Here is a 24,479-nt window from a genome sequence, read left to right as displayed (position 1 = left end):
CAGTGGGATGCAACTGGATTAGGACTAAGCAGTTGGTCCAGTATTTAATGTCTCCACACTCTTCTTTCTAGCTGCCAGCTGCACCGTTCCACCCTGGTGTTGGCGGCATCCCTTTGCCGTCAAGAGTGTTTGTGTTCCTGTAGTTACACACGCCGTCCGGGAATACTTCCCAGGTTATTTAGAGTAGCAAACTGCACTCATGTTAATTCAATTGCAATCCATTGTCGTTGGCTTGACAGGAGCGAATTCATTTCTTATTCATGTGAATGTCACATGTACTCCAGGAGATGCTCCATCATAATTTAGCATTAGTTAATGGCCACTTAAAATGTTCCTGAAGTATCTATAAAAGGTACATTGGCTATGGGATGCATTGGGACGGAGAGAGAAAAATATATCAGTCAACAAACCACATTAACAGATTGGAGGTGCCGAATGCTTCAGCCTGACAGAGAGAATATCTCCCCTACTCAGCAGACGGAATCCAAGCTTTAGCACAGATGGGCGGCTCACCACCAGGGCTGCTTGAAAATCTTCTGTTCAAACTGCTTTTTCCATAGGAAATTGGGTTTCTGACATAACCACATTTTTTGCAAAGTGTCCGCTTTCATGGGCGGTGCGTAATGGAGGCCGAGGGAGGCTAAGCCGCCCCAAACCTCATGCCACCAGGGTGGGGGCAGTGGCAGATTACCGCATGGTCCAGGGGGCCCGTGCTCAGGGCTCCCAGCCAGTTTGGGGCCTCCAGAAAAATCTCCCCCTGCCACACCTCCAGGGGCATAGAACTTTTCTGGTCTTGGGGCCACAGTGGAGGGGTGCAGCGGAAAGAAGCAAGTGGGGGGTGGGGCCTCAGGGAAAGAGGCAGAGTGGGGAGTGGGGCTAAGAGCAGCGAGCCCAGGAGCATGGCCTTGGCCGGGGGACTAGCCTCCATCCATGTCCGCTTTCCATGGAAAATGTTGATTTTTCATCCAAAAAAAGGGGCACCTGAAAACCAACATATTTTAAAAGTAGCCCATGATGTACCACAGCCATGCAGCTGCCATAATAAATCACCTTTCCTCACCAAGAGGGGAGATTGCTGTGCATCATAGGAGATGTAGTTCCACCAGGGAGCCCAAAATATACAGGTCACTGGGTGTATTAAGAACCCAAACTACAACTCCCATGAGGCAGTGCAGCAGCATTTCAGAATCAAAATAGTTCTGTTTTTTTTATTTTTTCTGACCAGCTCGACTGCTCATATCATGGTCATCCCAAATAAGAGTTATCACATCTTTTTGTTGCTCTCCTCTGGACTCTCTCCAATTTGTCCACATCTTTCCAGAAGTTTATTTCCTTTGCTTTTGGGGGAAACTGAGGCGTCTCAGATGCTGCTGGGCTGAAATAATAGGCAAATGATGACTTCCAAATGTAACCACTCTCACCACTGTCAAACTGTGAGTATAATGGAGCTGCCCTGCTTCCAAATACGCCACTGCAATCAAGTAGAGCTCCCATGTAGCGATGCTGGATGTGCTAAGAGCGCTTGGAAGGAATGTCCCTTCTATCCTGGAGGAACCCCAACATGCCTTCGATTTCAGGGGAAGGCCACAGGGCAGGACACCCCCTTGGGGATGTAGATACAAAAGGGTTACACGTACAGCACTTTCTGCTGCTGGTCGTTAACGCTTCACTGTGAGCAAGCCAATGATTTGAGGCCTTTATTTTTCCACCTACCGGCAGGTGGTGATTTTTATGTTTGTGATTTGCAATCACTCGACTAAGCGTTGCTATGAAAAGTTCACAGCAGCTCAGAGTGGGGCTTCATCCAAGAGACAGCCGGAGAATGGTCCGAAATCAACAAGATGCAATTCAGTAAAGACAAGTGCAAAGGAAGGAAAAATCAAATGCACAACCACACCACTGCAAATAACTGGCCAGATGGTTGAACTGCTGAATAGGAGCTGGGGTTTAGAGTGGATCCCAAACTGACTATGAGTCAGCAATGAGATGAAGCTGTGAAAAAGGCCAGTGTTCTGGGGTGTATTAACAGAAGTGTCGTATGTAACATACGGGAGGTAACTGTCCTGTTCTACTCAGTGCTGGGGAGGCCTCAGCTGGAGTACCATGTCCAGTTATGGGCGCTACACTTCTGGAAAGATGTGGACAAATTGGAGAGAGTCCAGAGGAGAGCAACAAAAATGATAAAAGATTTAGAAAACCTGACGTATGATGAAAGGCTAAAAAAACTGGGCATGTTTAGTATTGAGAAAAGAAGACTGAGGGGGGACCTGATAACAGGTTAAGGGCTGTTACAAAGAGGACAGTGATCAAATGATTAAATGTGATCAAAGGCTTTTGATTGGGCTTAATCCGCAGCAAGGAAGATGTACGTTAGATATTAGGAAAAGCTTTCGAACTATAAGGGAAGTTAAACTCTGGAATAAGCTTCCAAGTCACATAGTATTGTTTCTGTTTCCTGATTGGAGGATCCAACACCTTGAGAAGCTACTCTACACAAGGTGAACATGGTTAAAAATACGAAACAGAGTTTGCTTGATGATTTAACAGATCTCATGAACTGGCCTGGAGTCACATCCCAGAAACATTCACATGAGCAGAACAGTCTGAATGACCAGGTCAGTCTGTTGAGGATCATGAATAGCAGAACCAGGAAACAAAGGCACAGTTTTAAGAGAGATTGGAAGCCTAGCTGGTTGTAAAATTTTCAACGCAGCAGTTTCCAGTCGAAATTACACAATTTTGTATAAATCAAAATGTTTCCTGAAGAAACAGTCGATTTTGACAAAACTGTCAATGGAAAAGAGTCAGAACAAATCCTTTTGGCTTCCTCATTTCATTTCGATTACATCAAAACATTTTGTTTCGGTAATGTTGAAATGGTTTCTTTTTAATTTCTTGATTTGTTTAATTTCATCACAACTCTTATATGAATTTAAATATTGGATTTTATATCCTATTTTAATGTTTTGCCTTTATCAAAATGAAAAATGTTGATGTCTCTGATCAAATTTTGGGGGGATTTTCCATGACAATTTTCAGAATTTTGACTTTTCCTTCCAATTCAAAACTAACACACATTTCAAAATGTCAGAATTTCCTGCGTAATGAAAATTCTGGTTTCTGACCAGCTTTACTTGGAAGTGAGATCCGATCAAACCCGAGATGGAATGACAAGCCAAGAGGCCCACTTTCAAGCAGGCCCAGCATGGACAGGGCCTAGTGAACATGGGGTCTGCTTTTGAGATCAGGTTTTGTGGGGGAACCGGGCAGAACCCATCTGCTTGGACTGAGCTTTCCTTGGATTGTCTCATTTTGAATCTTCTCTCCATGGTAAAGCTCAGGGGTTGGGAACCAACGCGATGAAGAGAGAAGGAAATGCCAAGTGCTACCCCAGTTCGTTTGCTGGTTGCAGGCAAATGGGAAACCTTGTTTGTATCTTAAAATGACATGATGGCCGAAAGCCATTTGCGGAATTCCTACAGCACTGCACTGAGGACTCAAGCCTGATTCAGAGGTAAATCTATGGGAACTTAACGTGAAGTTACCTAAACCTTCTTTCAGCCACCTCTGTGTGTGCTTCACACCAGCACAGACGCCCGTAGGGTGCGTCTACAAAGCAGATGGGAGCTCGCTCCCCAGGTCCTGCATGAGTAGATAGACACATACCAGCACTGCTTGAGCTAGTGGCCACAGCTGCTCGGGCTAGCCACTCGTGTACGCACCCAGGGGTTCGTGTGGGTTGCTACTTGGGTGGCCAGCCCAAGCCACCTCCCGTGCAGCCACGGCCTCACTGTTATTTATAGGGTGATGGCTGGTCTCGAGCTAGGGATTCTACTACCTGTGCCGGGAAGCACGCTCCCGGCTGCAGAGGTGACTCACCTTTACAGTCAAACCCTCTGAATGCAACATGCTCCAGGTACTTCACAGGGAGTGTGAGTCGAAACATTTTCTTCCACAGCAAAATTACTTCTTTTGGCAAAATGAACATCGACATGAAAAACTGTTGTGAAAATTTCCAGCTTTTCAGTGAAAAACTGAACTTTTCTGGATGAAAATGGTCACGGGAAGGAGGAGGGCAATCACTTCTTGAGGAGCGCTAGACACACTGGTGGGATTCACAAAGGTACACCTCTACCCCGATATAACGCGACCTGATATAACACGAATTTGGATATAACACGGTAAAGCAGCGCTCCGGGGGGGGGAAGGGCTGCGCACGCCGGCGGACCAAAGCAAGTTCGATATAACGTGGTTTCACCTATAATGCGGTAAGATTTTTTGGCTCCCGAGGACAGTGTTATATCAGGGTAGAGGTGTATGTACACATCTAACTCCCATTGGTTTCACCCATCGGCTCTCCGTCTGAATCATTAAATGCTTCTCAGGCCTGGTCTACACTGGCGGGGGGGTTGCAGGGAAATTGATCTAAGTTACGCAACTTCAGCTACGTGAATAACGTACTTAGATTGACTTAACGTGGTGTCTTCACCGCAGTGAGTTGACTGCTGCCGCTCCCCGTCGACTCTGCCTGCGCCTCTCGCCGAGCTGGAGTACAGGAGTTGATGGGACAGTGCTCGGGGGTCGATTTATCGCGTCTAGTCTAGAAGTGGTAAATTGACCCCTGCTGGATCGATCGCTGCCCGCGGATCCGGCGGGTAGTGAAGACGTACCCTCAGTCTCTTTTCCCCGCCACGTAGCATCACCTCTTCCTCTGTCTGGTGCTGTGATCTCCTGGGCTGAGATCATACAGGGGGCTGAATAGGGACAGACTCTCCATCATCTAGCGGGGCTCTATTCAGACTTGGCTTATCGGTCTCATTTCTGTCTCTAAAAAGGCAATGCACGGGGGCTTTTTTAGAAACCCACCGGCAATCAAATGCCGATCTTAAAACAACTGCTGAGCTTTATAACCCGCGTAGCAGCATCTGCCACTCAGCTCAGATCTCCCTAGATGGATATTTAAATTCTCATTATCACTCAGTTCTCTTGGAAACGAAACAACGTTTATGGTCAATAAGCAACTTCCCACGGATGTATTTTTATTGGGTTCCTGCATGGTGAGGACATTCCCGGCCAGGGAAGGCCACTTATAGCCACTGAAGGAGAACAGGGTAATTTTTGTTTTCAAGTTAAGATGATTTTTACAAGGCGGCCCTCTGCGATGAAGCCTGCTGGATTCATGAGCCACAAGAGTTGTTGTACATTACATAAAACTGTGAGGATTTATCGAGCACTGTTGATCAGGATCTGAGCTCCCGTGACATTGGCTTTTCTGGGCAGGGGGATATACATCAGCCGAGACGTCACTGTGTGTCTCTTCCCCCGTGTCATGTGAAGAGCTGATCGGGAAGTTTTTTGCCCCCCAAAAAGCCAAATTTGTCGAAAACCAAAACCGTTCATGAAACAGGGTCAGTTTCACCGAATCTTCTAACGCCAGAAGCGATAGGAGAAAAAGACCAGACATTCTCCAAACGTCCCGTTTTGACTTTTCTTTTTTTTTTTTTTAAATGAAAAGTTTGGGGGTTTCGAGTTGAAACAACATCTTGCTTTGAAATTTTGGTAAATTTAGACTCTGCCCACCCCCCAAAAAAGGTTTTATTTAAAAAAAGAAAAAGAAAAAAGGCCAGATTCAAAATGAAGCATTTGGCAATTATTCAAATAAAATGTTGCGATTGACCCAAACGGATTCATTCATTTCTTTATTTAAAAATTTTTCAGGTCATGAAAGTCATTGAGATTTTCGACCTTTTTCATCCCAAGTCAGGATGGGAAAATTTGTTGCTATCTGGACATTTTTGGTGGGACGAGAAAACCATGTTCTCATCCAGGGGCAGTCAGGGGGTGCCCTGGTTCATGCACAAGGAAGCGAGTGCAGGAGAAAGTGACAGACAGAGGTGCCCGTGCACCACAGCATAGGGTGGTGGACAGTATCTAGAACAAATCACACCCACCTTTTCTTTCACCTGGAAGGAAGAAGCAGTTGATATATAAATCTGCCACACCTAGGCCGAGGGCTCAACACACGGGTCTACCTAGCATACTGAACTGGAGTTCAGCTAAGTTCAGCTTTGTGAGACAAGGCAGTGCCATTACCCCTATTTTACAGGTGGGAAACTGAGGCACAGAAAAACTAAATGACTTACTGAAGGTCATACAGGGAGTCTGTGGCAGAGCAAGAGAATCATTGTGACTCTAGGCTCCATATTCTTTATGAAAATATGCATATAATATGGGTATGACATAACTGAGATATACTTTATGCAAGAAGGGTCTTGTAAGCTATCATTGGAAAGGTTCTGATTTACTGAATGTGATTATCCAATCCGTACACATCTATCATTTCTGTACCTAAAGTTAGGCATATGGACTATGTAACCATTACAACTGGGTGTGTATTGGGAAGACACCCACCTAGGACAGGCCGTCAGCTTTGATGGGCCATCAGGAAGGAACAACAAGACCATGAAGATACTAATCTCTCTCCCTCCTGGGAGGCATCCTGGGCTTTAACTGGGACACTGCTAGTGGTCCTGTCACCTGACACTAAACATTACCTGGGACTTCTTGTAACTTTCCACTGGAAGGGAAGGGGGGGAGGGTCAAGTTTGGGAAGCAAAGGATTCCCACCTTATGTAAATCCAATTTAAGAGTGGGGAGGAAGGCAAACCGGGGGGGACTCCTCTCCATGGCCCACTCTGACAATACAATCGATACAACCGCTCCTGGTGAGGACACGCACCGCCGACACAAGGAGCGTAGTGTGGACACGCACAAGCGATCACCCAGCCTGACGCCCTGCAGCTACCTGCGTTCTTTAGGCACATTTTCCACTTGACAGGGATTTAAATGCCGTCTTTGAGGCTGTTTTCTGGACATGCAAATGCACTGGATAGTTACTTATCCGCTCCTTGCTGAAGAGGAGGCCTGAGAAGACAGGGTCCCACTGTAAAGAAACTAATCATTCCACAGCAGAAACAGAGGTACCTACTGGTCAGTGGCTTGATACACAAACGGGATGGTTCACAGCAACGCTTAGTTCCATGCCAGGCTCCTCCCCTGGGTCAGTACCATTAGCTCTGAGAGGAGAAGGCCGACCTCTTCAAAAGTGGGCTCTATTACTGGGTGCCTTGGGTTTTCGGATGCCCACAATATTGAGGCCCCAGAAGGAGTGACCATGGTTGGCCTTTGTGACTTGCCCATCCTCACTTGGGAACCCACGAGGGAGTTGGCCGTACGTCCCAGGACTCCCAGCTCCCCGCCCTGCGCTTCAACCACAGCGTCAGACCATTCTTCCCCTCTGAGTGTGTCACACCTGTGACTTTAGCTTGGTTGTATGTCATTTCCTTCCAGGCAAAGGGTTCCCCAGGGCAGCTGCTGGCCGTGGCAGTCTCTCCACTGCCACAGAGCAGGGTGGGGTGGAAGAGGAACACCTAGCCAGTCTGGAGGAGGAGCTGGGCTGGCACTTGGATAGTCCCGGCCTCCTGCTGACCCTCCAGATTCTGCACATTCCTGGGTGACTCTCGGGGTGTGGGCTGTAGCAAAGGGAGCTCCCTCCCTCAGTAAGAATTCCCTTCCCCTTTAGCCCTCACCTGGACTGGCACAATCAGGCCCTGCATTGCTGCTGCATTGTGAAGGCCCTTGCGTTCTATCCAGCAACTCCGCAGGGCGGCTGTGGAGGGAGATTTAGCCTCTAGGAGCAGCCCGGAGAGAAGCTTAACGTCACATGCTCCCCTGTGTATTGCAGTTCTAGGCAGAATACGGACTGAACATAGGGTGACCGTATGTCCCATTTTGGCCGGGACAGTCCTGTTCCCTGGCAGGAGGTCTCCACGGGGGGCTTGCCGCAGAGCAGGGGGCCATGCACGGGGAGCGGTTGCACCGACTTTCCTCACCCCTGGGTTGCTAGCCTTTTCCTGACCTCACACCTTGAGTCTCATGCAAGTCCCGGGTTGGTTCCCAGGCTGCCAGGAGGCGCAGCAGCAGGTGCGGTTTCACAGTCGCGCAATAAATCAAAGAAACCACATTGTCCCTCGGGGCCCGGCCCTTTTCCCCACCGCAGGAGAAAGGCCGCAATGAGCCGTGTGCTCCGTTAGGAAAGAGCCCAGCTGGGTTCCAATGCCTCTCTCCTTGTCTCTGCTGCTCCACTGCAGCCAAGCAACCCTTCCATGAGCGCGTAGGCCAGGCTGTGCGTCAGGGAGGCCTGTGAGGCTGGGCAAGCAATGGGAAGCCGTGGCTGAGAGTCGTTCCTGTCCCTGCTCTCTAGCTCAGTGGTTCTCAACCAGCTGTACACATACCCCTGGGTATGTAGCGGTCTTCCAGGGGTACATCAACCCATCTAGATCAGTGTTCCTCAACCTGGGGGTTGCAGCCCCCAAGGGGCTCGCAGGATGGGTTTAGGGGGGTCGCAAGTGCAGGGCTGGCGTTGCCGGGTGGCAAGCAGGGCAATTGCCGGGGGCCCCACGCCACAGGGCCCCCCTAAAGCTAAGTTACATCCTTCAGCTCTGGGCAGCGGGGCTCAGGCTTCAGACAGACTCACAAGTGAAAACCAGGTTCAAGCACCCCACTGAACTGTAAGGACAACATTCGTATTCCCAGCCATTTCGTTTATAGTATGGGAAAAAGGAGAAAGTCAGCCCGTTTCCAGGCATTGTGCTCTGGGACACTTTCGTAGTTTGAAGTCTGATTTTGTAAGCAAGCATTTTTTTAAGTGAGGTGAAACTTGGGGGTACGCAAGACAAAGCTGCCTCCTGAAAGGGGTCCAGTCATCTGGAAAGGGGGCGAGCCGCTGCTGTAGCGTCTAGGGCCCCACCTGAGCGCCACACAGGCTTTAATGCGATTGTCCTCTCAACTCCTGTGTGAGGCAGGGCAGTGCAAACGTCCCCATGTCACAGATGGGGCACTGAGGCCCAGCGGGCCGGGTTGCTAAAGGTATTTAGGTGCCTACGGGTGGAAACAAGTGTCTCGTGGGATTTTCAAAAGCTTTCGTAAGTCACACTCGGTGTCCATCTCTGTCTGCAGGCACCTAAATACCTCGCTCTGAGAGATCAAGCGATTTGCCGAAGTTCGCAGAGGAAGCCTGCGACTCAGCAGAGATTTGAACACGGGTCTAACAGGTAAAAGACGAGCGCCCTTAGCCCCCTTCCTCTCTAGCACTAGCAGATACAGCAAAAATTGTCCTTCGCAGTGATTGCAACCAGCCCCTCTTCCCTTTGCTACCACTCCAGCAATCCTAACCTCGATTTTCATTTCCTCACCCGTCTTAAACAAGCCGCATCCCCTTGGCTGTCAGCATCCTCCCCGGACAGACCATCCTTTACCCCGCTCTTTGGGGAACGGGCGTCTCCCTCCAGCTCAGACCCCATTTGTTGTGATTACTCCTTGGACAGGCCAGACCGACTCAGGAGCCGCAGAGCTTTCGTTCTACGGCAGCACAAATGTCGTTGGCGAAGGGAGTCACTCGAAATCCACGACTCAGCATTTCTGCCCCTCCAGCTGGACAGATTGGGTTTGCGAAAGTACGCCAAGGCCTCTGGCAAGGAAAGGCAAAGTCTCCCAGCCCCCAGCTGGCTCCATCACGAGATTCTTTGCCTCCTCTCAGGTCCCCTTTTCCACACATTCAGTCTCATCTCTCTTTGCTGTCAGAACACACGTCTCTCCATGACAGGCATATGGCCCCCCATTACCCCAGCATCTCACAGCCTGCAGTGTCTCCTCCCTCACAGCTCCGTGTAGTAGGGGATTGCAGTTAGCCCATTGTGCAGCTGGAGATGGAGGCACCAAAGGGCATGTCTGCACCGGCACTGCAGGTGTAACGTTTAGCTCACACTACGCTGACCTAGCGGGGATGCTAACGCTAGAAGTGTAGCCAGGAGCAACGGGAGAGGCTTGCTGCCCCGAGTACATCGTTAGGGTCTTGGTCGGGATCAGCTATAGGACAGCTAGCCCCGCCCACTGCTCGCGGCTCCACTTCTGTTTCCAGTGTGCTCGTTCAATCAGCTTCCAGCTCCAGTGTAGACAGACCCTCTGCGGTAGAATCCAAGTCTGCCAGGCCTAGCCCCTGGAGAAGGCTTTGATTCTGGATCTCACCTTTCTAGGCCTCTTCGGGAACGTCGACCCTGCAAAGAAGAAAAGCACCGAGTCTCTGAGCCTGGCACGACTGACTCAGGCTATGGGCTCGGGCTGTGGGGCTAAAAATAGACTCATAGACGCATAGACTTTAAGGTCAGAAGGGACCATTATGATCGTCTAGTCTGACCTCCTGCACAACGCAGGCCACAGAATCTCACCCACCCACTCCTGTTACAAACCCCTGACCTATGTCTGAGCTATTGAAGTCCTCAAATCGTGGTTTAAAGACCTCAAGGTGCAGAGAATCCTCCAGCAAGTGACCCGTGCCCCACGCTCCAGAGGAAGGCGAAAACCCCCCGGGGCCTCTGCCAATCTGCCCTGGAGGAAAATTCCTTCCCGACCCCAAATATGGCGATCACCTAAGCCCTGAGCACGTGGGCAAGACTCACCAGCCAGACACCCAGGAAAGAATTCTCTGTAGTAACTCAGATCCTACCCCCTCTAACATCCCATCACAGGCCATTGGGCATATTTACCTGCTAATAATCAAAGATCAATTAATTGCCAAAATTAAGCTATCCCATCATACCATCCCCTCCATAAACTTCTCAAGCTTAGTCTTGAAGCCAATATGTCTTTTGCCCCCACTACTAAAATAGCACTTGATCCAGGCTCTGAGACCTGGCCCCGGGGGGGTTTCTTTGCAGTGTAGACATCCCCTTCTTTGTCTCTATTATTCAACCTAACTAGGGACATATCTATCCCCCATCACAGTAGTAGCTAAACAAGTATTGTAAACCATAACACACTCTCTCCAGTTATTGCCAGCCTGTACGCAAAATCGTTTGAATAGGGCTTTAGTGTTGATGTGTGTTGACTATCTATGTGTGTGTGTGAGAGCGGGTGGGTGAATTGTGTGTCTGCGTGAGCAGGTGGCTGTGTTTGTGTGCGAGCTTGTGGGAAGTTGTTTTGTATGTGCGTGTGAATGGGAGGATGTATGTATGACGGGGCGGATGTGTGTGTTGTGTACATGTCTGAGTGGGTGGGCGTGTTGTGTGAGCAGGAGGATATGTTTGTGTGTGAGAGTTGGTGGGTGTCCAGGTGGGGTTGTGAGGAGTATATTGAGGAAAAGCTAAGAAAGAGAGCTGAGATTTCTGTGCAGCTCTGACTGCGCTGAGCCCTGGGGCCTTTGCTCTTGTGGCAATGAGTTCCACAGACTAGGTCCAGCTCCTCTGGAAGTTCTGTCTCCTGCCTTCACCACCTGTCCCGTGTTGGTCAGCATGCCCGCTGCTCTGGTGGAGCACAGCTGCAGTAGGGGGTCATGGTCATGGTGGGAGAGATGATGTCTCAGGTAGCCAGGGCCAGTCTCAGGAAGAGTTTGAAGATCAGGACAGAGAGCTTGAACGGGGCTTTGTATTCAGCGTGGAGGCAGGACAGAGAGCAGAACCCTGGGCTGATGTGCTCACAGAGACCTGTGTGGCTGCGCAGACAGGAGGAGATGTTTCCCTCTCCCCTCTCCAGCCCCCTCTCTCCACACAGGCCACCCACGTCTGTCTCTGACCCTCTATGTGTCCCACGTACCAAACAGCAAATCAGTGCTCAGGGAGGAGCCCAGTTCAAACACAGAACCAAATTGCCCTGAGGTTCTGGTGCCGACCCATCTCTGCACGTTGTCCTGGAGGCATCGCAGAGAATTCCCCAGGGGGCTGGACAAGTAACCCCGCCATTACGAATACAGAGACGAGCAGCTAGCAAGGTCCCTTCACACAGTTCTACACACGTGTGTCTCCTGCCTCCCTCCTACCATGTCCAAAGACCTCTCTCTCCTTCTCCCGAGCCTTGTCATCCCCTCAGGTAGCTGCACTCAAAGAGGCACCATCGTACTGGACAAAGCCTCGTTCCAAGCAACCCGAAGTCCCACAGCAAGGGAGCAGGGCAATGCTCCCAGCAAGGGCAGTGGCACACAGATCCTTTGTGCTTATCATGCATGCGGGCAAGGCTCATGCAATGCTGGCCTATTAACAGATGTCTGCATTTAACTATCTGCCACTCAGCACATGTGGCTGCACCTCATCTCCTGTGAAGAGTCCACATCCTGCAGTGGGGAACCAGGACTAGAACTCTGGGACTTCAGCTCCAAAAACACGGATCTTTCCCACTTGAGCTAAAGAAGAATGCCATCAGCGAGCGCCCAGTAGTAGGGCCCAGAAGATCTGTCTGAGATCAAGTCTTGTCAGTGCAAGAAGCACCCTTTTTCGTGTCAGATTCCCCTCACTAATGAAGACTGCTAGCTCCCTAGGACAACACCTCAAACAGATTATTGAGCCAATATTACCAATTTTTGATTAATACTTTAGCCAGACTTTTTTTTTATATTTAACCAGCTCAAATAACCAACATCCAAAACTGATTCTCCAAAAGTGGATGAAGAATTAGCATAAAAAAGCTTAGGATAGGGTAATCAGAGTAAACAAAAAGGCTATTTTAGCAGTTTAGTAGTTATAGATGTGTTAGAGAGTGAGAAAGGAACATCTGGAGATTAGGTAGGTAGGTAAGTAGGTAGATTTTTCCCCTAATGGAAATATTTACGTGAGGCAGTCCTTGTTGTAAGGAGACTATCTACTGATGATCATTTGTACTGAAAATAAATACACATACAACAATAAAGACAAATACACACACCAAGTCTTAATGTTACCACTGACCTAAATGGGCACACACAACAGTATGTATAAAACAGTCCTCAATTAGCAGATGACGTTAGATAGAATCACATTTCTTCATGCATTTCAATCCATGTGTGGTTATAATTTCAGGACAACCCCAATTCTCTCTCTGCTGGTGCAGGCTATTCTCTCTCTTAGGATACAAGACAACATTGATAATACTCCTGTTCTGCGCTCGTGTCCTCTGTATTTGCACCGGATCTGCTGCCTGATACGCCCATTGTGCTCAGCGGCACTGGGCGAGCGGAGCTGATGGCTGCTAGGATGCGTGCGACACTGCTCTCTTTATGGGACATACACGCATCCCACGTGCACACATAGGGTGGAGTGGGTCCACCCCTCCCTATTCTCCAGCCCTGCCCTCGGCTCTCCTGTCTCCTCTGTGCCATCTCTCCTCTCCAGCACTGCCGCTTCCCGGTCTGCCCTCTGCCACTGGCTTAGTCTGTCCACTCTCCCGTTTCTATAGCCGATCCCCTCCTTCCTCACCTCCCCAGCTCTTAGGCGTCCTCCCAGGAAACCATCACGGCGCTTGGTCCGACCATTCGAGAAGCAAAGCGAGAGAGCGCCAAGCTGGGTGGTGGGTGCAGGGGGCCCTGATCCTGCATTGCTGAGAGCGCTGGACAGTAGCTACCCTGCCTGGTACGAGAGCAGAGTGCATAGGGATCTCAGCAGCATAAGGGTTGCACATGAGACCTTTTTTACCCTATGCTGCCCAATGCACTTGGTACACTCCACAGACACCCCACTTGGTACATGCCACGAACACACCCGCGCGACGGCCCGATGCCTGGGTACCAAGGATTCTCTCCCTGCCCACCTCTGGAGAGCCGCAGCACTGCTGCTGGAGTCTGGCACAGGACTCTGCTCTCCTGCCGCGCAATAAGGGAATGGCCACCTGGCCCGCAGGCCCAATGGGGAAGCGTCGCTGCAGCCTCCACGCCACCCTGAACGCAGCGGTGTTACACGCAGAGGGGCCCGGCTGCAAGCTCACCGCAGCTGGGATCAGCATGACACGAAGGCAGAAATGTCCCGCGGCTGCAATGTGGCATCACCACAGGGCTATTTCACTCACCCCCACCCCAGAAAAACGCCAGTAGGAGGCAGCCCCGGTTCATGCTTAAATGGGGGCATTGCAGGAGCAGCGGTTTTGAATTTGCAAAAAGGGGGAGGTTTCAGAGGGGTCGCCGTGTTAGTCTGTATCAGCAAAAACCACGAGGAGGCCTTGTGGCACCTTAGAGACGAACACATTTATTTGGGCTTCTTCCCAACGGGGCGCCCTTGTGCTCCTCTGCCCCCAAACACTCTGCTTGGGATACTGGCATGCCCCACAGTCACCTATTGCCTAATAGTCAATGCTTCGCCGACCACTGGGATTCCCGTTTTTCACAGTGCTGTCTGCTCTTGCGCACCAGTTCCAGAATCAGCCCAGAGAAGGAGGCTAAGTCCTTGGGAAGCCACTTGGATGCATCTTTGCAGAAAAGCCTAGGAATTCACTACCCCGAGCTGCCCAGAATCTGATTAACCATTGGCTAGGAGGCATTGGCAGTACCCTGGGAGGAAGGAAGCACAGCGTGTACCGAAAACACAGCTGGAATCCTGTTAAATAAATAACCGAGTGCCAGCATAGGAAGGGAAGTGGGAGAACAGCAGAATGGAGCAAAGCCACCTACTCCATGCACCATGGCTACGCCTTCCCCTTGCTTGCCTTGCTCCACAGCGCAAAGACGACATGTGCGGCTGTCACGTCCGCATGTGGGAGCAGACGCTGCGCGCACCCGCACTCACAGCGGCGCTTCAGTGTAGACCTCCCCCTCTTGCTAATGGGTTCCTGTTTCTTTGGCCTCTGGACTGGGAAATGTGCAATTTGGTCAAGCGAACGAGACGAGCGAGAGTTTCCAGGGTGGGGCATCTGATTAGGAAACAGCCTTGCGCTTGACATCCAGGTACCCCCAAGAGGTGAAACCAAATAACCGAGCCTTGTCCATTATGAGCACCTAGGAATCAGTGCTTATATAACCACACCGCGTGTCCACAGGACAATCGGTAGCGAAAGGAAAACAGCCCTAGAGGAGATGGAGGATGTGCCGCGGTGATTTATAAACCAGCCTTTAAAACCATGGCACCTCCTTTTCCATCAGGCGCCACTCCAGTATCGATGCCAGGAAACCACATGGCACACACGGCAAAGGAGCAGTGGCTTGCAACAGGTCACAGACTGAATCCTGACGGTCAAATGCACAGATTGCGATTCACCAGCCTTCAGCTTCTAGTTTGGGGTGGGGGGGACTCGTAGGCGAAAGGGACCAGGGGAGCACATTATTTGGGCCTTTGCTTTTGAGCAGAGATTTTCACCAGACATGACACACCAAAGATAAGGTTATCTTAAAAGAACTAGCGTATTCTTCAGGCAGGGCCCAAACAACTGCATCCTACGGCAGAGATCCCATCGGGGCCATTTCTGTGGAATACCAGTATTACTTTACCCTGCAAAGACCCTGCCTGGTCCTAGCTGGGGCTAGCCTCTTTTGGCAGACTAAGCGTTCGGTGGCTGCCCGTGGAAGGGCAGCGTCTTTTTGGAAATCAATGTGTTCATGGAAACTCAATCATAGAAACACAATGCGTCATTCCAGAGTGACACCCCCGGATTTTAAGCTTCGGGTAAAATCACCAAAAGTTCCTAAGGGCCAGATCCTCAAAGGCATTTAGGTGCCTAAATCCCGTTGGTTTCTATGGAGTTAGGCACCTACATACCTTTGTGAATCTGGGATCAAATGATTTAGGAGCCTAAGTCCCATTGACCTCCATTCAGGCTCCTAAGTGCCTTGGTTTTGAAAATGGGAATTAGGCACCTAAGTCACTGAGGCACTTTGAAAATGTTACCCTGTAAGTGTTTGGGACTTTCATTCTCAGCTAATAGACACTTGTTGCGTAATAACGAGTCTGCATCTGGTTTGGGGCGGCCTAGTCTCGAGGGAAGAGGCATATGCACTGTGGGGATCTGGATTACGAGCACTCCCAGTGTCTGAGGACTTCGCTCAGGGATCACTTTCGGCTCAGGCCAACGTCTGACTTGAACGATACTTTTATGGCTTGAACTCTCATATGGGCTTCCCCTTCCCACACACCCCCCCTCGGCCCCCCCCCAAACACATCTGACATCCCCATTCTGACACACACACACCGGTCTGTTCCCAGGCAACAACACAGGATTTAGTGCCGGTCCTGACTTAATGCACCTCTATACACCTTCCTCTCCTCTGAACAATCCGAGCTGTGTTTAATGACCTCCGAGCACCGATTCCTGCTCGTAACCAGGTAGCTGGTCCTGAAGGGGGGTCATGAGTTGGAAACTGCCAATTACGGCTCCATAAAATACAACGTTCCCCACTCGGATGTTCCAGGAAAACATTCTCCACCTCACAGCCATGTGCCAGTAGCACAACTCAGCTTAAGCCGCAAGATACAAACGTAGCAGAGACAAAAGATTGCATTTGTAGAGGTGACATGGTCCCTATGCCCGTGAAATCAAAAGACAGCGCGCAGTCCATTATGACAGCCTAGCAATCGATGCTAATATAACCACACCAGGTACCCCTGGGACAACCGGTAGCAAAAAGAGCAAACAGTGTCCATCCTGCAGAAACAAACGTCTGAAAGCAACCAGCTTTATGCACACTTTGGTTCACTTAACTCTCCCCAAGCCTGCTAGGAGAGAAGCCCACCAGGAGAGTGCCGATGCAAGTCACAGACCCCAGCAAGAAATGATGAGCACTCACCTCTGAGTCAGCAATCAAACCAGATGTTTAAAAAATTACAGGCGCTATTCGGAAACCCTCGTTCCCCTCTCCCACCCACGCCAGCATCCCCCATGCAAGCCTGGCCCCTCTGCTATCAGAACGGTCACCGCTTTCTCTTCCGCAGGAATTCACGCTTTCTTTCAAGCGACGTGCGTGTGTGTGTGTTTAGAGCGGCTGCTTTCCATCCGTGACACACCACAGGCAAGTGTCAGTCACCGTCAGGGGTGTAATCAAATACTCTTAAGCCGTTTGCTTCTCTCACTCTCCCCGGACTCAAGCGCTGGTTTCACACCTCAGCCAGCCAAGGGAACGGACCCAGCGCTGGGACCGTAGCCGAGCCTGGGGGATTCGTTTTACCTCTCGCGCCAACGCAGCGGCAGGAACGGACCCGCACCGCACAGCAAACTAGCAACCGCGCCGAGGATTTCGGAGCCAGAATCGCAGGCCGACAACGCAGGATCCGCCTCGAATGACGAGGCCGCAAACCGCGGGTCCATCAAAGCCACAAAGCCCAGGCAGAGGCTACTGTCCCAACGATTGCACTCAGACCTCTCTCCACCTCAGCACCTTTGCCTGTTGCACTAGCATCTGTCCAGCCCAAGGCAGCGGCCTGCCACCGCAGCTCGCTCACCGCAGCCCGACAGCCACGGATCACACTATCTGCTAGGCGGGTCGGCAGGGGCCCGTCCAAATCACAGCTCTGATGGCAAGCCGCCCTTGGGAACTGCTAGCCTACTAGGGACGATCAACCAGTATGAAAGGCCTCTGGCAAACAAACTTCAACTCAACAGGCTGCCTGAACCCAGCAGAGACGGTTCTCTCTGGACTCACCCTTGGCCTGATCGCATCACCTTAAGCACCTGCTGGATTCTCCGCCCCCACGCCTGGCCGCACACCCAGAGAAGAGAAAGGAAACAGAAGCTCTGTCCACACTCACAGTTTTGAAGTCCTTCTGGCTGCACTCCTGCCCTTTGAACTTGCAGTACAGCAGCATATCCTTCAGGTCGTGCCCCACCCGCCCCAAGAACTCCTGCATGTTGAAAATTTTCGGTTTGTATTGCTTAAAGTTGGCCTTTTCCTGGAGAGCGGCCAGGACCGCCGGGTCAGCCAGGTGGGGCTCTGGAATCTGCAGGTTCACGTCCAGCAAAGCCAGGAGCTCCCCGGCATGGTACAGGTCATTGGTGGTGAGTCTGGAGAAGCGGAATTCGTTGAGGTTACAGATGGTGACCGCAGGGAAAACCAGGCTGTTGGCCACCACCTCGTCCACTTTAGTGACGTGCTGGTAGGAGAAATAGAAAGCCACCCGATCCGAGCTCTCCACCAGGAGGAGACCCAGCGAGCCCACAAAGGCCATGGTCCACAGCAACCGCCTTATCGTCACCGGCCCATAGACAAAAATGTGGCGGATCCCATGGAGGGAGGAAGTGTTGGCAAACATCTGGATGCTGGAGGGCTCCAGGCTTCCCATGCTGCCCTCGCTGGTGCTGTCCTTAAGATCCATTGGGGTAGTTTGTTAAAATCCTGGCACTATTTTTCAGGTCAGTGCCTCTCTAGACAGACAGAACTGTAGCTCCCCACCACCACCTTCCAATGGGCTGCACCCCTTATCTCTGGGGAGCAGGAGAGGAGAGAGGAAGAGAGGATCAGACCAGCTGCTGCTGGGAGTTTCTCCTAGGAGCTCAGCAGTAGCCTAGCAGGGGTAAATATTTATATAAAATCCATTCAAACTCTGGCTCTTGATTTCCTCAGTGCGATAAGGAGGGCTGGTTTTATTGAGGGAGACACCAAGGTGATGTGGAAGAGATGTGGGTGGGAAGCGAGAGCTTAGCCAATGGAAATAAAGTCCTCCCCCTACACACACACACACACACACACACACAGACGCTGAACAGCGATGAGATTACGAGAGAGCAGAAAACCAGGCGAGGCAGCTCGCAGCCGGCTAACTAGCGCCCGATGCACAAGGCTGCCCACTTTGCCGAGCTGCTGTACTGCGGAGCAGCGGTGCTTTCCGACGGCTTGATTTTTCTGCTCCGATCTTGCTAGCGGCTGGATTCGAGCATCCTCCCAGCCCTGTGTTGGGCAGGGCTCCAGATGCTGCCAGTCTTAGTCCTCGGAGAAAGCCGGGCTGCTGATGCAGAGGGAGAGAGGAGACAGAGGAATGCCAGAGGGAGAGAAGTAAAAGAGAAACAGAGGGAAAGAGATGCAGGGCCCCACACAAGCACAGACACAGAGCAGCCGGCAGCTGCCTTCTCTTCCTTCACACAGCCGCTCAGAGGTGAAAGCTAAGGGGGGGCAGGACTTGGTGGGTAGCTGCTGCAGAATGGGAGACCCGCCGGCTCTAGAGAACTGCGGGGTGCAGCTGGAGGGGGGCGGGGACACGTTTCTTCTTGTCCTTTCTCGTTTCTTCCCCTCTCGCTTTCTCCGAGAGCCTGCCCGCTTCGGGACCCCCCTGGCACTGCAGACGATCGACGGGCGAGAGAGTCACACGTCGATCCACCGCCTCTGTGACTCGTCTCCTCCAGGGAGGCACAGGGAGAGGGGACTACTGCCTAGGAACCTCAGGTTGTTGCTGGGGTGAGGGTGATGTCAATGAGTCATTCATCCATCAAGCCTCTTCCAGAGTGCAAGGAGGAAGCCAGTAAAGCTGCCTCTCTATCCCCAGCCGGAGGTTTGCTCAGGGCTCACCCAGCCGCACGTGGAACGTCCAGTTGTTTTGCTTGCCTTTGAATGCACACGTGAAAGGCATCGGTGACGTGTTTGGGTTTAAAGGGGTTTCCCAGGGAGGTCACAGTGGGGGCCGAGGCCCCACCTGACTGAACGTAGGCTGCAGTATCCTGCAGGAATAACTCCCAGCGCTGCAGCGTCCTGTCTGCAAGCTGCGGCCCACGGGGCCTTGGCTGCGCCGTTTCGGAGCGTTTTTGTTCTGTGTCGGCCCCTTGGATCTCAGTGGGGTCCTGGGCTGTGACGGAGGTCCCTGCGCACTGCAGTAATGATCGTGATCATTCACAATAGCTGCATTGGGTCAGGCCCGGCACAAAGAAGTAGGGACCGGTTCCATTTGTTTTGTTTTTGTACAGCACCTCGCACGATGGGGCCCTGCCCCATGACTGAGCCTAGCTGCTACCACAATACATATAATAAATAATAATAAAGGGGAGTTTCTCGCCCTGGAATAAATCCTGCCTGCCTGCTGGCTGCAGCACAGACGTGAAAGAGCAAAAAATCTCGACGCACTGGATTTGCTCCAGGCCTAAAGCGTGCGTGTGAATTTCAGAGGGGTGAAATCCTGGGCCACACTGAAGTTAATGGTGAAACTCCCCTTGGCTTCAGTGGGGCCAGGAGCTCACCCCCAAAAGGAAAGTTATTGCAAAGACAGCTGGGTTAGCTCGCCTCAAACCCGTCTGATCAGCTCTGTCCTTTCACTCCCAGGAGCTGAGTGGTGGGCCATCCCCATACACACCATACAGCCCCCGGCAACCATGAAATCCCTCCCACCCTGCAGGCTGGGAGCCGTGATAGACACATATTACAAGGTCACAAGAAGAGTCAGCGACAGAGCCGGCAAGAGAACCCAGGCGTCCTGATGCGTAGTCCTGTGCTTCAGCCACAAGATCAGGCTCCAGGAATAGAACCCAGGAGTCCTGACGCCTAGTCCCTTGCGCAAACCGCGCTCTCCGATGAGAGTAGTTCACAGAGGCCAACGGAACCGGGAAGCTTTTTACCAGGAAGGGTGGGGGGGACGCAAAAGCAGGCGGCCTGAGGAATGCCCCTGCCAAGCGTGCTTGTTCTCTGCTTCCATTTCTCCGCAACACTAGTAGCCCTTGTGCCAGGACATGACCTGTGAAGCCCAAGAGAAAGCCACCTTGGACTTGCTTTCCTGGATCTCACACCCGATGATGCCCACTGCCGCTGCTAAGCCCAGCCCAGCCAGGAGAGCAGACTGTCCAAGTGAGCCATCCTCCCCCAAACACACACCATACAGCCCCCGGCAACCATGAAATCCCTCCCACCCTGCAGGCTGGGAGCCGTGATAGACACATATTACAGCAGTTCATGCTGCCTTGCAAGGATCTACCTAGGCTACCCACATGGCCCCCGGCTACCCCTCTGCGATGTAACGTATTCACTCTCCGACCACCCTGGGAGGCAGGCCACTGCTATTATCCCCATTTTATAGATGGGGAGCTGAGGCACAAAGAGGCTAAGTGACATGACCAAGCTCAACACAAGAATCCTGCAGTAGGGACTTAAACACGGATCTCCCAGAATTCCACGCTTAAGCCCTCACCACTGCACTACCCTCACCCTGAAGTCTCCAGGACGATGATCAGCGTTACCCACTGACTGCATCAACGTCCCCACAAGGCCCCAGGAGACCAAGGGTCCGAACTAAACTGACTTCTCTGACACAGACCCTTCTTCCATCCCTACACCTTGGAAGATCATAGAATCCTAGAATATCAGGGTTGGAAGGGACCTCAGGAGGTCATCTAGTCCAACCCCCTGCTCAAAGCAGGACCTAATCCCAACTAAATCATCCCAGCCAGGGCTTTGTCAAGCCGGGCCTTAAAAACCTCTAAGGAAGGAGATTCCACCACCTCCCTAGGTCACCCATTCCAGTGCTTCACCACCCTCCTAGTGAAATAGTGTTTCCTAATATCCAACCGAGACTTCCCCCACTGCAACTTGAGACCATTACTCCTTGTTCTGTCAAGATGGTTCCCCCCCCCTCCTTGCACCTCTGCTTATTGGTGGGGGCTAAAAGCTTAGCGCAGGCTGTGTTTATTCCGATACGTGCTAATAGCGCCCATGATGTCTGCCCAGCCACCAGATAGGGTCACCACCTTTGAAATGCAAACCTTCCCCCCCCTACACACACACACACACACACACACACACACACACAAGGCAAGTCTACAGCAACCCCAACCCCCGATAGCCACTTACAGTATCTGGAGAGAGAACACATAAAGAGACGATTGATAGCATCACTGATAACAAAGGGTGTTCTATTAGCACGTTTCCCCCGGCCAATCTTTGTAGTCTGTTTCGTTTAAGCCAGTTGTCATTGAATGTGGAGTTTCTGATGCGAGTTTTTTTTTTCCAGGGCTGTAGTAGGATCTCTCGCACCATCGCCCTGCTCTTCCATTATTTAATATGCCTCCCACGTCTCCTCCCACTCATGTGACTCTAACCTTCTCTTGCACACACGCGTGGTGCACTCGCACGGTGGCGGGAGGACACCTGCTGTATTTTCAACTGTTTTGATCTGTTAGCGCTTAAACTGCGGCAAGGGGAACACTGCAGCCTCTTTAGTTGGACACAGAAACTTTTGACATTAGCTCTCCCAGTGTAGTGTGATAATAATGCCAATCTCTAGACCCATGGGGGAAAAAAACCCTGCAGATTCAATTATTTTTCTAGCAACTGCCAAATCCAGAAAGAAACCGGCCAGGCTGGTCAAATACCGGCCAGATGGTAACCCTACCATCAGAGCACAAACCCAGCCCTCTCTGGAGGGAGCCTGCCTGTCAGCTGCCCAAAGCTTTCTGTGGCAGCCTCATAGACTGTGTATTATAGGGGTGAAAACCCAAGCGCTGCCCAGGCCCTGCGCTCTGGCTCTGTGCAAGGGGGAATTTCATCCTAAATTAAGTGTCACCTATAAGGTGCTCCTCTGTGGCACACCCCATCAGAAGGCTCCCCCGCCCGCTCGGGGCACCAACACGCACCCTTGTAACGATGGCCCAGGCTGTAGCAAGCGCTCCAGAACGATACGCTCAGCCCATCGCCAGCTCTGTCCCGGGGGCAACCGGCCGCTGCTTTACAATCTCTCTGCTGTGGCTTGATCTCCTCCCCCAGCAGCCTGGCTGGTGCTGTCCCAGCTGATTGACAGAGGAGGGTGGCCATGAGGACTGAGGATGGAGCTGCTGATCAGACCCCGGCTGTTGATTTGTGAGTGGGATTTGAAAAGCATGGGGCAGAGTCACCCTCTTTGGTTCCAAACCTTTCCATGAATGTGGCCGACAGGAAGTCTGGGGAAGGGGCCCCGCAGAAGCCTATGTCTTGTTATACAAAAGCAGTTGGGAACTAATCGAGTCTCTCTTTCAAGCACCGAACACCACACTAACTTCCTCCCTGCCTCAGTCTCCCCAGTGTTAGTGCAAGCGCTTTCTCCTCTGCAGCTTCTGCTGTTCGGAACCATTTCTCTTCCCCACTGAATCTCCATGTACTTTCCGATCTCACTTGCAAACCTCTCGCTTTCCCCACTGCCTGTGATAGTGGCCTGATGAGTTAATGCTTTCATTTATTCCCCATGAACTGCCTTTCCCGTCCTGTATTCTGTAATTCATACCGTTCGCCATCTGCTGCCTTTTATTATTTAACTATGTACAGTGCTTTGGGGACAGTTTGCCTAAAGAACGCCAGGCAGCCCCACGCTGGGTATGTTTGCTGGGCCGTTCTCAGTTGCTCATAAGGTCGGCTTGCTGGAGAGGCGGGCAGTTTGTGGGGATTCACTCAACAGCCATAGGACTAGAGAGACAACTGCCTAGTATGCGCGTGCGTGCTCGCACGTTTGCACACTCGTGCACCAGTACTCTCTACTGGATGGAATGGGAACTGCTGACCTGGAACCCTAACAGGCAGTGGAGGTTTTGCTTTAGCTCCCCCGGGCGGGGTGGGCGTTGAGGATCTGCTGTTGCCATGAGGTCGGATGCGGTGTGCGGCGAATTGACAACCGCTGTGACAGCAGGAAGGATGGGGTAGTGGTCAGGGTACTAGCCTGGGACTTGGCAGACCCAGGTGCAATTCTCTGCTTCCCCAAACAATTCCTCTGTGACCTTGGTCAAGACCCTTAGTTTCTTCCGCTGTGTAATGGGTTGAACAGCACTGCCTCACAGGGTGCTAGAGGGTTAAACACACTAAACGGCCTGACATGTTCTGACACTATATAGCAGTGGGGGCCAGATAAGCTAGCTCTCAGTGGCCATGTATTTATTACACCACCTTCCCATGATGCAACTTTTGTGATGCCATTTGCCCCGCATGTGAGCTTAGCTGGGCAGGTCCCTTGCATTCCTTGAGCCTCACTCAACTCTTCTCAATAAACTGGGGAGACCAGTAGACGTGTCGGTAGGTGCCTTGTCTAGGCAGCTCTCTCTCTAGACCTATGGGGAAACAGAGAACAGAGAAGAAGCGTGCCTCGGAAAGTCTTGTCTTCCTCCCACGCAAAGGAGAGGCTGGGGAGCAACAGGACAGGGAGCTGATCAAGGGAATATTAAAGAACAGATTTGTAGGAAGAGATTGTTTCCCCTCTGGTATTTCTGCATTGAAAAGACCTCTCCTGCCCTCTAGTGTCTCAAACCCACCCCTGCTGTTCTTGGAAGGAAAGTGTTTATAAAAGCAGGAAGAAAAACATCTCAATGGTTTGATTATTTTTCCGGACTTTCTCTGTGCTCCTTTGCTTCCAAACAACTGGGAAAGTTCTGAGCCATTAGTGTGGGCCAGTCACTTTGAAACACATTGAGAGTGAATGACTCAAATCTGGCTGGGAACAGGATCATCTCCTGCAAACCCAGGCCAGAGAACCTCACCTAGAGATTCCTGCATCAACCCCATAACTTGGGCTTGAACCAAAGCAGGTCATTTAGAAAGACAGCCGTACTGGATTTAAAGACTCCAAGTGTGGAGAACCTACTACACGCTTTGGTAAATTATTTCAGTGGTTAATTACCCTCACTGCTAAAAATGTACACTTTATTTCCTGGTTGTGTTTGTCAAGCTTCAGGTTCCGGCCATAGATCTTGTTCTGCCTTTGTCTGCCAGATTGAAGGACCCCCCTGCCACTAATTTCAGATGTCTTCACCCCACGTAGGTGCTTGCGGAC

General features: G+C 51.4%; 1 protein-coding gene across 1 annotated transcript in view; it reads right to left on the bottom strand.

The window, feature by feature from the left end:
• Positions 1–18,092, bottom strand: part of LOC112118288 (acid-sensing ion channel 2) — a 1,160,041-nt gene extending 1,141,949 nt beyond the window's left edge. Inside the window, exon 1 of the mRNA XM_026654764.1 lies at positions 17,529–18,092. Coding sequence (XP_026510549.1) covers positions 17,529–18,092 — 564 coding nt within the window. The remainder of the gene's footprint in view (positions 1–17,528) is intronic.
• Between the last annotated feature and the right edge of the window lie 6,387 nt (positions 18,093–24,479).

The sequence above is a fragment of the Terrapene carolina genome, unplaced genomic scaffold (genome assembly GCF_002925995.2).
Source record: "Terrapene carolina triunguis isolate 2854851 unplaced genomic scaffold, T_m_triunguis-2.0 Scaffold193, whole genome shotgun sequence".
Taxonomy (NCBI): Eukaryota; Metazoa; Chordata; order Testudines; family Emydidae; genus Terrapene; species Terrapene triunguis.
The sequence above is the reverse complement of the archived record's forward strand: the minus strand, read 5'-3'. Positions and strand labels throughout refer to the sequence as shown.